This window comes from Megalops cyprinoides, chromosome 16 (assembly GCF_013368585.1).
Source record: "Megalops cyprinoides isolate fMegCyp1 chromosome 16, fMegCyp1.pri, whole genome shotgun sequence".
Classification (NCBI taxonomy): domain Eukaryota; kingdom Metazoa; phylum Chordata; class Actinopteri; order Elopiformes; family Megalopidae; genus Megalops; species Megalops cyprinoides.
In genome coordinates this window covers 30,220,454-30,236,551 of record NC_050598.1, presented here as the reverse complement: position 1 = coordinate 30,236,551, position 16,098 = coordinate 30,220,454, and the positions used below count along the sequence as shown (strand labels likewise).

The 16,098-nt window shown below is 48.3% G+C and overlaps 2 protein-coding genes across 2 annotated transcripts in view; both read right to left on the bottom strand.

Annotated features, from left to right (window-relative positions):
- The window catches only part of map4k2 (mitogen-activated protein kinase kinase kinase kinase 2), a 26,669-nt gene extending 22,344 nt beyond the window's left edge, over nt 1-4,325 (bottom strand). Inside the window, exon 1 of the mRNA XM_036547861.1 lies at nt 3,839-4,325. Within this exon, the coding sequence (XP_036403754.1) occupies nt 3,839-3,931 (93 nt within the window). The 5' untranslated portion in view covers nt 3,932-4,325. The remainder of the gene's footprint in view (nt 1-3,838) is intronic.
- A 1,042-nt stretch (nt 4,326-5,367) lies between these two features.
- On the bottom strand, nt 5,368-14,417 carry men1 (multiple endocrine neoplasia I). The gene is made up of 10 exons (XM_036548729.1): nt 14,337-14,417; nt 12,937-13,433; nt 12,106-12,314; nt 10,902-11,030; nt 10,232-10,272; nt 9,666-9,753; nt 9,027-9,163; nt 6,932-7,076; nt 6,307-6,480; nt 5,368-5,874 (listed from the first exon to the last, which is right to left on the bottom strand). Exons 2-10 carry the CDS (start codon nt 13,370-13,372, stop codon nt 5,368-5,370), a joined length of 1,866 nt encoding a protein of 621 aa, XP_036404622.1. The 5' UTR covers nt 13,373-13,433; nt 14,337-14,417.
- Nucleotides 14,418-16,098: the final 1,681 nt, after the last annotated feature.

Here is a 16,098-nt window from a genome sequence, read left to right as displayed (position 1 = left end):
AGGGCCCCTATGTGAAAGGCTGGAGGTTTGATTCCCTGGGGCACTGCTGCTGTACCCTTGGGCAAGGCACAAACTCAGTAATTATCCAGCTGTATAAATGGGTAACATGTAAAATTGTAACCTATGTAAATGGCTCTGGATAAGAGCATCTGCATGTAATGTGATGCATCATCATCTTGGCAATAGAGTCAGTACTGGGCGGGTTACCCTGTCTCACCGTTCTCAGGCACCCTGAGATTTGCCAGATACCTGCTAGTTACTCGGAAGCTGGCAGCAGATAAGTGCCCATGTTGGTGCCAACCTCATTATGGCACACTGTGGAATCTGTAGTGTGAAAAACAGCTGTTGGCTAAACGCACGTATATCAGAGGCTTCAGCACTGCTAGGAGACTGCAGAGGCTGTCACAGGCAGACAACGCTAGAGTGTGCAACCGCCGAAATGATTCCCAAAAGGCCTGCGTGAAGGGGAAAAGAAAGCATGGAAAAACTGCAGCGACTACTCCCGTCCACTGGGACAGGTGTTTCTTTGCAGCGGCATATGCTGAGAGGTTTGCTCCTTTTGAAGCAGCAGCAAGTCCGTGACCAGGGAACCAAACGGAGTGTGGTGGCTGCACGCTCGGGCAAGCACCACCACACTCTCCCACAGCGACCAGCTGAAAGACATCGGTCTGCAGCGTCCACGTCGCAACACCAAAGCAGCCAACAGCGGCCGCAGCAGCATGGGTGGCCTGGCGACCACACGGCGCAACTGACCCTGCGCTGGTGGTGATGTCACCCTCCGGACCGGTCTCACGTGCTCCGGCGAGGACCCACAGAGCTCGCAATGCTCGCAATTCCACGCAATGCCACATGTCCCGCACCCACACCGCAGCCCCACAGACCCATCCCACACTCCCGCACCGCTACAGGACAGAGCAGCAGCGCAGTGGGAGGCCATAATGGCCTATTGTTCGCCGCTGCACACAGCTATCCCTATTCACAGCCAGCAGAGAGGGGCTGGACGTCACACCGGCTGAACAGCGGACTGTGCGAAAGGACGTTTTCAGGTGGCAGGGCTAGGCCGCGCTGGCGTGGGCGCGTGCCTGTGAAACCCTCTCAGGCCACCGGCGGGCGGTGGGAGTTTTCTGAACGCGCTTTTCAGCACGTCTGTTCGGGGCTGTCGGCGTCTGGGCCGTCTGTGTGTCACAGGATGTGCGCCAGCAGTATTTCGGGGTGTGTTCACAGGATGCAGTCACCCCCAGTTCCCTATCTCCGAGTCAAAACACACACGGGGGGGGTGGGAAAGGAGAGGGGGGGCGACAAGTGAAAAGATTTGGACTTCTGAGTTCACGGGATCCAGCTGTGCTAAGGGTACTGGCTTGGGTCGACCGCAGGGAAGAGAGGAGGAAGGGAGGTGGATATTGTACCCGGCCCTTTCCTGTAAAACTCCACCTCCACCATTATTCACATACTGAAAGAGGGGGGGGGGTGTTGCCTCATGTAGGCACATATACAGTGCTTCCTGCCTCTGACTGGAGGTAATTTACACAGAGAAACTAAAAAAGCTGGAAAGCTTTCCCCTCTTAGATTCTCGGGAGGATTGGTCGACCATTTGGCGTCAGCGGGTAAACAAACATTAGCAAAACTGGATCTGGTTTGGCCAGTACTCCCAGATTTACTGTGTGTGGGGCACCTGCACCCACAAAAAGCTGGCTCCTCCTTATAGAATCCAGTTTAGCTTAGCTGCGTAGTAACACATACTTTCACAGTTAATTTGCTGAGTATGTACCCTTATCAAGAAGGCAACACAATGCTTTGAGTTTTAGGCCGTCACCCATTAAACTGGACACTTTCGGTGGTGTAAGTGAGGAAGAGTGTGATACTTTGCTGAAGGCCACAGCAGCAGTGTTCAAACAACACTTCAACCCTCAACCCCTCAGGTGCAAATTCCCACTCTCTCGATGCTATTGCCACACAAATCTGTCCAAGTCAACAGACACAGACAAGGGGTACATTGAGCAGCAGTGTAACATAGTGGTTAAGGAGCAGGACTCATAACCAAAAGGTTGCTGGCTTGATACCAAGCATCCCCTGGAATTTTGATTCAGACACTTCATGTGTATATGGTTTGCCCCAGTCAAACACTGACCAGATATGAAGAAAAGTTTCAGGAAATGGATTTGAGGCCAGGGTCCCTGCTTATACACTTCAGCAAAGGGTGCAACCTGAACTACTTAATAACTTAACTAATAATGCCCAGCTGTATTATCAGATAGTGTTTAAACATGAGAGCCACATAAGTCACCCTGGGTAAGACTGTAGTTGATGCACTATACATCTAAAAGCCCTGCAAAGATAAACTTTATTGGGTGCAGCATAATGGAAATCAACCCTGATTGGTTCTGTCCCGATGGAACTCACCCCTGATTGGTTCCATCCAGGGTCGGCGTTATGGGGGCGCTTAAGGGAGCATTGCACCTTCAGACCTCAGTACACTGCCTGTTGTCTCCTTATATCCCCATGTCTACATAATATTTATTACGCTTTGGCATTTTGAGCCCCCCATGTGGATTGCAAGCACACCCCTCTGTATTTCATCCAGGCACAGAGACTGGTTCCACCCAAAGGGGACTGTAACGATAAGACTGAGGCACGGAGTCCTCTGAGCTATCTGTCCATAAACCTCGGCTTAATCTCTGTGGTAACTGGGTGACAGGCCAACAGATGTGCACCACAATCAGATGTAATTTATCTCCCCCCGCCTCTCTCACGCTTTTGGTCTCACTCTCTCTGTCTCTCCCCACATCTTATACACAAATGCTTTCGTGCCACAGCGCCACATCACAGACAAACCCACCACATCAGACATACACAAATGAACTCGCAATCTCACGCCACACCACATCACACACATACGCACACACGCACACATCACACAACCGCACATCACTCGCGGCAAAATACACACCACAGCCTCTAACCAATTCATATTTCGTAACTACACAGTGAAGATCAAAACTATGTGCCTCTCTGACTCTTAAGCAGTGTTTTTACTTCAAGACGGTCAAAGAGAAACAACCAGCGATGCAATACTGTGATTTTTTTTTATCTTATCTGGTTTACACCACTTTTGACTGTGGCCAAAAGTCAAGACTGGCAAGAAGTACTTTTTTGTACGATGCATCATACTTTTTTTGGAAAGCAATAATTTATTCCCTCCACAGCGCACGTTATTGTATGCTAACCTATTGTTATGACACGGAACCATGAACAGCGCTGCTTGCTCGCAACAGACGATCAAACTGCTTCAGATCTGCTTGTATGTAACTAGTAGTAGAGTAGACAAACATAAAATTGTTAAATTATTATATTGATAACTGTTTTAAAAGTGTAAATTCAGGACCCATATAACTGTCTTGAAGGTGTATGTTTCAGGGTAATATCTGAAGGTACGGTGCAGGCTGATTAAAATCGTACGTAGTAGGACAGTAAAAATGAGCTTTATTAAAAAAAAAAAACCATCAAACATTCTCATGCGTAGCAGAAAATGTAAGTTTCTCTAGCGGTCACTTTCAATCAATAAAGCGAATGGTTCTGATACCATCCTTGCGAAATACTTGAGCCTCAAGGTGAAAATGTCGAAGTACCATCATTATATATAGCCTAAAACATGATTTAAATTTTAGTTTTAAAAATTCGCACTTACTCGACATGCTGGTTGAAAGTATTAACAGCCATGATAAATGACTGTAAACATAAGACTTCCACCGGACTGTCGCGTTTTGTGCCGCAAGATAGCCCATCTTAGCGCGTTGGGCGCTAAAACGCACGTCAGCTGACCGAAGGTTATCGCACTCACCTTAAACACATCTCCGTAGGTGCCGCTCCCAACCCGGTGTATCAATTCGTAATCATCGAGCGGGTCCAGGAAAGACACCCCAATGGTATCCATAACAGCTCCGACTCGGTCGTCTTTCTCACGCCCCTAGTCACTCATGATATGACACGCTGCTTCTCCAACCTCCGACAGACGTCGCCTCCCATGTATCGTTACTGCCTCTTTTCAAACACGAAACTGATTCGAAAGATGGCAGCTACTACAGTGAAACAACCTTGCGATAAGCTGCTGCATTCGGGCAGAGGCTACCGCTTTGCCGTTGTCACCCACGAAAGAAGCTGCCGCCTTTCAGTTAAATTTTCTGCATTGCTATTAACTACCGACCCTCCCGGTCTGAAGGATGCGAACAATTCTGACCGAATTGTAGTAATCTAGGTACGAAAAGGTGCGCTCTGCGATTAAGGCAGACAGTGCGCACGTTAGCACGGGCGAAAGAATAAGTATGAAGACACACGGGTTCCTCAAGTTAAAAAAAAAAAAAATTATATATATATATACACACACACACACACACACACATACCTTGGAGAGATAAACACTTTCCCTAAATAAATGGAAATATTCTACACAGATAAAACATGAGCAACGCCAGTGTTTCTATTTATTTATTTTCAGTGAAATTATAAGGCATTACTTAGAGCACGGTTTTTCTGGGACCACTAACAATGCCCGCATTACGTAGTTCAGTCTACTTCTCATCTCTATGTTCTAACACTCAGTAAGGCTGCCTACAGAAACTTGCGGTTAACTGCTACTCGGCTAAATTAAAAACGAGCTTCAACGACAAGAGCACGAAAGGACAAGAGGACAAGTGACAGTGAGCTGCGGTGCAGTTTATCCTTCCCAATCCAGTTTCTCCAAAATTAAACTTTATGAAGTAAAAAAATAAAAATTGGACTGGGAAAAACACAAGCTCTGCTGAGTCATGCAGAAAACAGATTTGGCAGGATGTGTGAGTGGAAGAGTTGTACATTTGTGCAGCAGTTTGCTTTCGGAGGAAATTACAGTTTAACAAATGCATTCAGTGATGATTCTCCAGGCGATATCCCTGAAATGACAATCGAAGTTTCCGTACATTGACTTTCTCCAGACTCAATAATTAATGTCCATTAAGAAAATGGAATAGTTTTAGCAATAAGGCAATAATAGAATGTTCCAATGACAGTGCTGCCTACTACACTTTTGTTTAAGACCGACCCCTCCAACCACAGTTCCACATTCGTCACCGAAACGGACTAAAATAGATCAACTGGTCAATACTTCAATCTCAACATGATCGAGGCCCAGGGGCTGTACATGTGATTTGAAAGAAATGTCGAACCCAAGGTCACAATTTGGCACAAGCTCCACCCCCACCCCTCCAAAACAGTCAACATCTACTTGCGTTATCTTCTTCTCCATGCAACAGCCGTCTGTTCCAAACAGAGCTGCCCCTGCTGCCTCCCCAAACCCCCCCCACCCCAAAAAAAAACCAAACAAACACTGAAACCCTAGAGAGTCTTGCGCTGTCGTTTCATGAAGGACAGGGTGTAGTCGCCCGCGGGCGTGGCCTTCTGCCTCTTCATCTGCACCTGCGACTGTGCGGTGAGCTGCAGCTTGATGGCGCTGGAGTTCACTTTGGCTGCGGAGAGCAGCTCCTTCATGCCCTTCATCTTCTCGCTGAAGAACGTGACCACTGGACCGCCCGGCGCGGGCGTGGGCTGGGCGGGCGGCGGCGTGGGGCCGGGCGACGCCGCTCGAGCCTTTCCCTCCGATTCGCTCACCCGCACGCCCCCCGTGGCCGAGCGACGACGTCCTCCCCCCTCTCCCCCGACCTTCTTGGGCGGGGCAGCTTGGGCGGGCGGGGCCGGAGCCTGCGGCGGGGGAGGGGGCGGGTCTTCCAATTTGGACTCCCGCCGGGGGCCGCGTCTCCGCCCCTCTCGTGGGTCGTCGCTGGATTGGTCGTCGTCATCCTGGGGTTCCGGCTCTTTGGTGATGATGGTCACTTTCTGACGCACCTGTAAGGGGCAGCACCTTTGTCAAAGCTGTAAACCCAGTCGCTTCTACCAACAATAGCAAATTACTAGCTTTTTACTAGATTTATGCTACTACACTTTCAGTTGGAGCAATCTTCAAACATATGCATGCCAAGGGAAGCCGTACTGGGTAGATTTCATCTGTTTAAATTCAAATGTAATCCCATTTCTTTGGCAATAAGATTTTCAACACATGGTGCCACTCTGGACTTCTGCAGCACCTCTTCCATTGTCTGCTATGAAATGATTAAATAATGAATCTATTTAAATAATGAATCAATTGAAGCACATCTGCATTCACTTGCACTTTCAGGTAGGAATGCCAGCAATATAAACTAATGAACTTTCTGTGCAATTCCTAGGCTGTCCGGAGAATGGAATGAGTGAATGCCGGGGCCCATCCCGGGGAGGTACCTGCGCGTCGAAGCGACTGAGGGACTGCACGAGGTAGGTGGCCCAGCCCACATGCAGCACCGGCGTGGGGCTGCCCTCCTCCCACTTACAGATGCCGTCATAGAAACGGAGCAGGTGCGCAAAGCATTCTGGGTCTTGGAGTGCGGAGAGGGCAGCAGCTTGTCGGGGCTGGTCCTGATGGGGGAGGCCGGTGATACATGTGAACACGGGAGAGAGAGAAGGGGGGGGGGGGGGTAGACAGAGAAGGAGGGGAAGAGAGAAAAGAGTGAGAGGGAGGAGTGGACAGAAAGAAAGGGAAAGGGATGGATGAAGAGGGAGGAGAGTACAGTGGAGCGAGTGAGAGGAGAGAGATGGATGAATGGAGAAGGAGAAGGAGCAGGAGGGTGGAGAGAGAGAGAAAAAGAGGCAGAAGCAGAGAGAGAGAGAAAGACAGGAGTGGAGAGCAAGAGAGGAATGGAGAGAGGTACAGAGGGGAGAGAGCGGGAGGGGATGAGTGGGTGGGGGAGAGGCAGGAAAAGGAGAGAGAGGAGTTTGGAGCATGTGGGACAGTGAGGTCAGTGCAGATGCGGAGGAAGATGAGAAAGAGACATTACATGGTCCAACAGAGAGCCAATGACGGGCATACCTTCTCTGCGGCCTCGCCCCTGTCTCCGCCCTCCTCGCCGCTCTCGGCCACCGCCGCCGTCTCCTTCAGCAGCGTGGGGATGACGTCGTTGGCGATGTCGAAAAACTCCTTGTAGATCTCCTCGTCCTCGCGGAAGTAATTGTAGCTGAGGGGCAGGAACAGGGGAGGAGTCAGTCGTGCAACAGGAACAGCACAGCACTGACTGATGTCAGAGGAAACGCGCTGATATATTAACACGCATGGGTGTTTTCGGCGTTTGTCAGTAATAACCAAACCCGACTGGACAGCTGGAATTGTCGGGATAAATGAGTTGTCCTGAGTTACTGTCATCACTAGCTAGTGTGGCAATGCTGCCACTCCTAATACGAAGCTGACAAACCCACAAACCCAAAATGGGTGGAGCTGTCATCTGCTTTAAGAGGCTGAAGACTTTTGATTGGTCAATACAAGACTGACAGCACGTGGGTAGACTGATGAAATATGGGGTTCACTACACCTCTCTCTCTCTTAACTCCCTGCCATTGAAGACTGCAATCTTCAACTATAAGTGAGAACCAGAGGTGAAGAGGTGGTCAGGGTGAGGCAGCTACCTGTTAATCTTTCAATAAACAAAAAAATCTCCTGTCTGTAAGTAAACCCTTCTCCTCTTCACAGCACATTCCCAAAGACTCCCTGGACATACACGGGTTCATCTACTGCCTGTCCTTCCCCATCTCCCTTGCAAACACAAATTTTTATTGGCCCCAAAGTTGCCTGGACAACAGAACTCTACACCAGATTGGACAGCACAATCAGGAGCAGAGCTTGTATCACAACAGGAAAAAGAGAGGGGAAAAAAGTCTGGAAGGAAAGGGAAGTAGAGGGGAGGGGATGTCTGGGCGTGCCCGGTACAGACGCCTCTGGGGACAGGCGGCCAGGAGAGATCCAGCCGCCGCACCGCCACGGGTATATTTAGGGACAATGGTGGTGGCGATGTGCGTTTAGCGAGAGGGGAGCGCAGGCTCCCTGTCCCGACAGAGAGAACCGACTTCAAGGCTGGCGTTGGGAGAGAGGCTTCCCGTGAGGACGGAGGTCGTGGCAACACTCCCTTTTCTGACCGTGGCCACCCTAATGTGCCTCTGTCTCTACACTTCAATCACAGCCCTGTACAAAGACCCGCGAGGGAGGGGCCCGTCTGGAGAGAACAGCAGGTTCTTCTACACGTTTCTGGACAGATCACAAGGATCAAAGGCTTAAGATTTCGCTGTTACAATTTTGCGGCTTAGAAATTTCCGTTTTGTTCCACTGTTTCCCAGCACAGACTAAACTCCTGGTTTTGGATCATATGTAATTAAATTCAGCGTGTAATTTATGGGTTCGTGTTCCATTTCCCAGACTGAGCACAACACGGATTTGGAAGCACAGTTTTAAATGTTCATAGAGCAGAAAGGCGACTTCAGAGAATATTATTTCAGAAAGTAAACCAATATTGCCCGATCACTGTTCACTGTGACCACACAAATTTTTTCATCAACACTCTATATGAAATCCAAATGACACTCTAGAATCCATCCTTTTTTTTAACAACGGCATTGGCAACTGCGTATCCCAACATCAAAGGCCCTTCTCCTCTAAGTACCCTTTACCGTGGTCCTGTGGTGCCATGTGACCTGTAACCATGGCAACACTGTGACCTTTCCCTGCCTGACATACAAGGCTAGATTCATGAGGGTAATTTATGACAGTGTGGCCTACAGTATTATCGAGTGTATTAAAGCTTGCCAGAAAAAGGAAAGCTATGAAATATATGCTTTTGAAATTCACATTCTGTGCCATGATTTATTCAAACGCCTGTGAAAAACCACTTTGAAAATCAAAAACGTGATTTCCAAAATTCTACATATACAGCACTACTTCAGTGTTCTCAGCATATATGGCTGCTAAAGACTTCAAAATGTCCTAAAAGCACTTTTCAGTCAGCTGTCTGGTGACCCCTAGTGGCTGTCAAAAGGCATGACAGGTGGTCTTCAGATGGGTTAAAAAAAGGGGGTGTGGCATGACTCCATAGGTGATTGGTTGGTGTGAGTGAGGGGGGAAAGGCGGAGCACAGACTCACTCCTGCATGACAGAGGAGGCTTCGGCCCACGCCCCCAAAGCCTCGCGTACATTCCGGTGCCTGTAGTGGTACCCGGCCAGGAACATGAAGGGGTAGATGTGCTCGTTGTTGTAGTACTTCTTGGCAGAATCCACAGCCTGAAAACAAACACACACACACTATGGGTTACTGTTGGAACAATAATCCAATCACTCTACTCCAACTGTTGATGTAACAACAGTGAAGCTTACCCTTGAATTTTTTGGTTTTAGCTTCAGATCCCACTGATACAAGTCCGTGTGTGGGTAACCATATTTCATTTAAAACTGTCTAGTTAAACACCTTGTTTCAGCATGAGACAGCTTGGGCATGTAAAAAATGTCCACCTGCTGTCACCACGGTTCCATCCTTTCAGCGGTGGGGACATGCTGGACGTGAAGTTCCCTTTACATCACATGACCATCAGTGAGAGTCACAACCCATTGAAAATAAGGCCACAAATAAATAAAATTGTTACTAGCAGTAAAGTATGTGGTATGCAACTCCACACATCAGTTTAACCGTCAGTTTTCCAGTTCTTTTGTGAACTGGCCACCGCATTCCTCTGTCCAGCCTGCCTGATGTGGCCACGCCTCCTGTAGTGCGAGGCCACGCCCTCACCTTTAGGTGGATGGACAGCGGGCTGTCCCGGCCAGGCATAGGGTCCTGATCCTCCAAATCTGCTAGAGTGCCCAGGGCCATGGGGTACCTGCAGGGGGGGAGCGTAGAACACAGCTGAAAAATCATTGGGTCGTATGGGAAGGAAGTGACCCAGAGGGACATGGGTTCTAATTCAGAATGGGTCACTGCTACACTTGAGAAAAGCCCCTTAACTATGCAGCCTGCGGCCAAACTTAAGTGGAAGATGAGAGTTACAGAATGTGTGGGAATGCAAGTGTCTTTGGGGAAGAGCACCTAGTTTGCTTAGCAATATAACAATCTAAAGAAGCGCGAGGAGATACAGATGTTATTCCAGGCTTCTTTAATTAGGAGAAGCTGAGCTCTAGACATGGATGAACAGACTACATTACGGCAGTAAGTAGCTGGCTGCAGGGCTTTACATGCATCAGATGGCAGAGGAGCCTCCAGGGCCGGACAGGCCCGATATACTGAAAATAAATTCAGATATTGATTACTGCTGCCCCTCTTTCTGCTGTGTCAGCAGAGATGTCACCTTGACCGCTCACCTGTCCAGATCTCCTCGCTCGTACAGCAACCACAGCAGCCTCTGCAAAGACACAGACAGGAAGAACACTGACGAAACGGGAAACCGCAGCCTGCGACCACGCTCTCCTTAAATACAGCGGTGAATTCCCTTCTGTTAATACGGTCAAAGGTGCACATAGGACAATCGCTACCAGCAGCAACAACCACAGCAGACACTCCTTGCTTGAAGCAAGTCGCAAAGGCTGTTATTGTTATTGCTTCGTTCGATACAGATTAGTCTGTCAAAGCACAATACGACTGCTGAGTGCACGTCGGTAATTTAGTGCCTTTTGCACTGGACAAAGCTGCACAAGAGCCATCACTGACAGAATGTCCATCGTGCTGCACATGTGAAAGTGGAGTGGGTTTAAGGCCTCAGATATAAGGCCAGGATTGCTACTGCAATATGTGTTCAGGTCTACCCGCTCAAACCTGTCACATCTAGGCCATTTACAACGGGCAAACGTGCGCACGGCGTTTCGCACAGGTGTTGACAGGATATGCAGCCAAACGCCAGAGCCAGCGGAGGCCTTAAAACCTTAAAACTTCTGGTTTCCCATCAACATGCACAACACTCTCACGCGGAGCTCTCCCCAGACCAGCTGGAGGACGTGCGATTCGGGCCTAAACGGTGGGGAGGGGGAACCTCACCTGCTGGAGCTGGAGCAGCTCCGTGCTGTCCGTGTGGAGGTCCACCGAGGGGTTGATGGCGCACACCATGAAGGCCACCTCCATGTTCCTGTTGCACTTCAGGTAGGAGCCCTTCAGGTACAGCCAACTCTGTCAGGAGAAACCGCAAAACATCACTGAGCGGATGCTCCAGAGAGGGAGTGGAAAGGACCAGCCATCAGCCAAGCACATCCAGGGTCACACCCTGCAGACGGAGAGGATTTCAGAGACAATCTACTGGGTGATGAAGTTTTAATTCGTGCGGTTTTGTAGTGTGTTTAATCTAGCTCTGGACTTTGTCTCTGTGGACAACTGACGTAACACAGGTACAGACAGCATAAGGATGGAGTCTTCTCTTCAAATGAAAGGCTAAGCCGATAAAAATAATGTCGGTTTGAGGTTGAATGTTATTATCCTCACAAGTTCAGCAGTGATGTCCCCGTCTCCCATGAGTGTATCTGCGCATGTGACAGAACTAGGTGTTCTCAGCATACATAACGGTATCATGTAACGGGGTACCGCGTGCTGCCAGTGATATTATGAAACAGCAGTACAGTAAAGACAATGTCTAACATTGTGTAGTCAGGCGTGCAAAGTATAGATGTATTTATATTATATTGGAGGGCTTGCAGTGTAGCATAGTGGTTAAGGGGCGGGGCACGTAACCGAAAGGTTGCTGATTCGATTCCCCGCTGGGGCACTGCTGTTGTATCCTTGGGCAAGGTACTAAAACCCAAACTGCCTCAGCAAATATCCAGCTTTATTAATTGGATAACCCATAAAACTATAACCTACATAAGTAGCCCTAGATAAGGATGCCTGATTAATGACAATAATGTAATATAATGCAATGCAGTGTAAATACATTCTTCTATTTAGAAAGAGATTTGTATATTTTGCTGCAGGGGGTACATTATGCATTTAGGTGCAGTACAGATGTAGACAATGCAGCCGGTTGCAGAGTATAAATGCACATATATTATGTGGTTTACTATAGCATAGATGCAAGTATATTAAGTAGTTAGACACAGAGTGAAGGTGTAAAACTGCTATACTGTGCAGATGGGGGCAAAGTTACTTCATTGGGGTAGGAGATGCAGGTATATTATGATGTGTATGGAGGTCTGATGTACATGTATGAGACAGTGGGGTTGCAGCGTGTGAGCGCTGTAGCGTTGGGACTCACCCTCTCGCTGACGCCCGCGCTGACGGTCTGACCCCGTCGGTCCTCGTTGCCCTTGCCGTGCCATGTGACCTCGGCTGTCTCCTCGCCGCCTTTGCCGAAAATGACCCAGGCGTGGTCCTCCGAGAGGGCCAGGTGGACATCCCGCAGGCCCAGGACCTGACACGCTGCTACCACTGCGAAGGCCACCCCAGAGCTGTCCAGCTTCGTGCCTGATCAGAAAACCACACAAGTGCGTCAGTTAGACTGCTGGACTCCACAGCCCCCCGTACCAGCACTGATCTCTGATAACCATTCATCACCAATCCTGTATAATCAGCTGGATAAACAGTGGTGCCGACACACTCTGAGACTCTGCACTGATGCTGGATCAGTGTCCACCTTTTAAACCACCGATTCTCAATCCTGCTCCCAGGGGCCCTCTGCTCCGGACGTTTTCCACCTTTCCCCCGCTCTACCTACCTGACTGAACTCATCAGTGGCACTTTTGATTAGCAGAGCACACCTGATGAGAACATGTTAATCACACTAATTTCAATCAGGTGCGTTTGGAGCAAGGATAGATATGCAGGACAGCGGGCCTCCACAAGTAAGATTGAGACACAATGTTTTAAACAACAACATTTGGGCTTGGAAACACAGGTGGGTAAACTGATCATGGATCAGCCACAGTGGGCAGATAGTACATGTCATGAGATAATCCATGTTCAGTGCATGTCGCTTAGATGTGTCACTACCATTGGGTTGTATTGGGTTGCAGTCCTGTTACAGTTGTGTCACGGGGTGTGTTGGGGGCGTGGCCTGAAACTGAGACCGCACCCCTCTGGCTCTCACCTGTGATGAGGCTGAAGAGGGACTGGATGTGGGCGCGGTCCTTGAAGTAGGACCGGCTCAGGCTGTTCCAGATGACGTCCGACACCTTCTTCACCAGCTCCCGGCCAGACCCGCCTGCGGGCCGGCGGTAATGTGACATGTCGACGGCGCCGCGGATCTGGGCGGTGAAGCGCTCGTACAGGGCGGACAGAAGGCCCAGCTCCACGGTGGGGAAGCAGGAGGATGGGCAGCCGGGCTCCAGTGGCTCAAAGTGCACGCCCGGCACATTGGCTGGCACCACCCGGTTCACTGCCAGGAAGTGCTCCACGAAGCCCAGCACCAGGGACAGCAGTGCCAGGTCCGGCTCGGCCTTCTGCAGCTCCACCTCGAACAGCCGCACCACACCATCGATGCCCCGCAGGGGGAAGAGCTTCTTCTGGGCGGAGCGCAGACCCATGGCGGCCTACACCCCTCCCTGACTCTCAGTCACTCTACTGCACGCGTCACACACGCCTCCTCTGAAAGACACACACACACACACACAGACAGGCTCAAGTCAGTTATTATTACTATAAATTTATCTTACATTTTTATAAAATGTTGGTCTTTGACTTCGTGGTAGTCTAGGCTAGAATTTAAACAGTAAATATAAAGCTAAGTAGTACTGGATACTGACGTCCCTGACCCTGGCCCTGACGTCACACGTGCACGCGCGGCATTCATGCCCTTCGGCTAGGAGTATAAATGCTGTGACGTCGCACGCGCACAGCCTACAAGCCTCAGTCTTCTCAGAGGTGCTGCCCTTAGCAACCAGGGTGGCAACCCCTGCAGACATGTGACCAATGCATATCACGGCTGGCCGGAATGTCCGCAACAGCAGCTATAATCTCCCTCTCAATCAGCCAGTGACCCGTATTTAACCGGGGAGGTCAGCTGAGCTGACAAGCAGCGACTTGACGCATACGCAGTCCAGCCAGTATGGGCGCAAATCCAGCCATAAAACAGCTTGCTACGTTGAGAGATGACAAGATGACGCAAGTTTGAGACGTTTCGACTATCTACTAGGCTAGCAAACAAATTGCAAACACATAAGTTGCGTTATGGACATTTTTCAAACATTTATAAAATCCGCAACTGCGCTGAATAGACATGTATTTAGTCTATCTAGTCAAGTTACACTAAATATTACTACCTAGCTAGTTATGTATCAGTCTATGCTAGCGAGCTAGCTTCCTGGCTGGCGAAACCCATCATTTCAAGAACGTATTCGCCAGATAGCTAGCTACGCTAGCCAGCTGGCTAAGCAAGCAGCTGGATGTGCAATTTTTCCCGAGCTCTTTCGATTTACTTTCAAAGTGAGCGAGCTACTTAGCTAACGAATTCACTTTTTACATTTTATCATTCAAATAGCTTCCACGTACCTCGTATAGCATAACTTTGCCCACGTGTTTTTTGTTGTGTAGCTCGTTCGCTTGCAGGACGCCTTGCTTTTGCCGCGCAGTTGTGAGTGCGTTTCGTCGGAGCTCGTACCAGTCGCGCTCGGACCCCGAAGTGCTCACCGGTGCATGCGTGGAAATGTAGTTCGTTTGCTGCTGTAAAAGAACGAAGGGACACCGCGGTCCTGTCAGCAGTCAGCAGGTCGTACAGATCGCCACCAGTGGGCACCATCGGGACGTGGATCGCTTCTTTGTTGCAAAACGGGCACGGTGACATTTCAAGTGAATTAAAATTAAATGATCTTACATAATGGCTTCCCTGGAGGGACATGACTTGTAACATTCTGTGACTATTTCCCTTTAAAAAACGAAAATGTTGGCCGCCTATATACAGATGCACCGGTAGTCTATATTCGAATAAGCCTCGGGACTAAAAGATAGAAAGTGAGATTCTTGCTTGTTAAATTAGTCGCCCAATGGTTTACCATTAATATTTCGCTTCCACCCTGGACTCCGCCATGACTCAAAACTATAAAGACCGGTGGGAAATGGGTAGATGACTATGTTTATAACAGGAATTAAAACATAAGATTAAATATTTACAGGGTAAAAACTTCACCATTTTTACATTTCTGTAGAGGCAGAGGGTTAGCGAAAAGATTTTCCTCTAATCCTGGAAAACGCCTTAACTGATTTTAAACAGAATGCACGTCTGATAATTTTCTTGTGCATCGTATTCCACTGCCAGGTGTTTGGTTTCACTATCCAGGTGTCCACACTTCAAACATTCAGACCTCGCCTGGTAATTGATTAATCGATCTAACTGGTTTAACCTTATTAAATTGGACAATAGCGCAGAAAATAACATTGGTACTCTAATATCTGATCTGATTAGTGAGTTCTTCAATTATTGTGGGATATGCATGCTTTGTGGTATTCATACTTATGTCTGACTGTCTGACATAGCGTAAACTTTTCCGTCGTATGTATGTAATTCAGATCAATTTCCATCGCACTATATTGCACTCGGGAACTTGCAGTTACGGTTGAAAACTTGCCAACACAGAAGAACCAGAGGTCCAGTTTAAGACGCCCAGTAATAACACAAAACGCCTGCCTTCGGGTTTCAGAAGTCACCGTCAGTTCCAATTCTCAAAAATCAGAAGTCTGTGGAAACATCTGGTGGTGGCGAAACTATGAAAGCTCTTTTGAGCGAGGTTTTTTTTTTGTCTAAACAGTCTGAAAAAAGTCAGGTGTTACGTAATTCGATGTCCCCGGCCTTCCAGCGTCGTGGATAATCAGGAAAGGCCAAAATCCAAAATGTGAATGCGAATTCGAGTATTTTCTCCCTCTTTTCAACTCTTAATAAACGGCACACGTTATTAAGTGCACCGATTATTCTGTAGGGTACGGTTACACACTTCGAGTCCCAGAGAATGGACTTCTTATAATGAAAAATATACAACATCCATAAAGTTATTATATGATGATAAAGAAACGGCCGATGACTTAACATAAATTTAGGTGCATTGAGACAATATCTGCTAGAGTTTTTTTTTTTTTTTTTTTTTTTTTTACAAATTTCTCGCTCTCCCTCTCTCTCTCTCATGTGCATTGAGACAATATCTGCTAGAGTTTTTTTTTTTTTTTTTTTACAAATTTCTCGCTCTCCCGCTCTCTCTCATATATATATATATATATATATATATATATATAATGTAAAAAATTTGTAAAAAAAAAAAAAAAC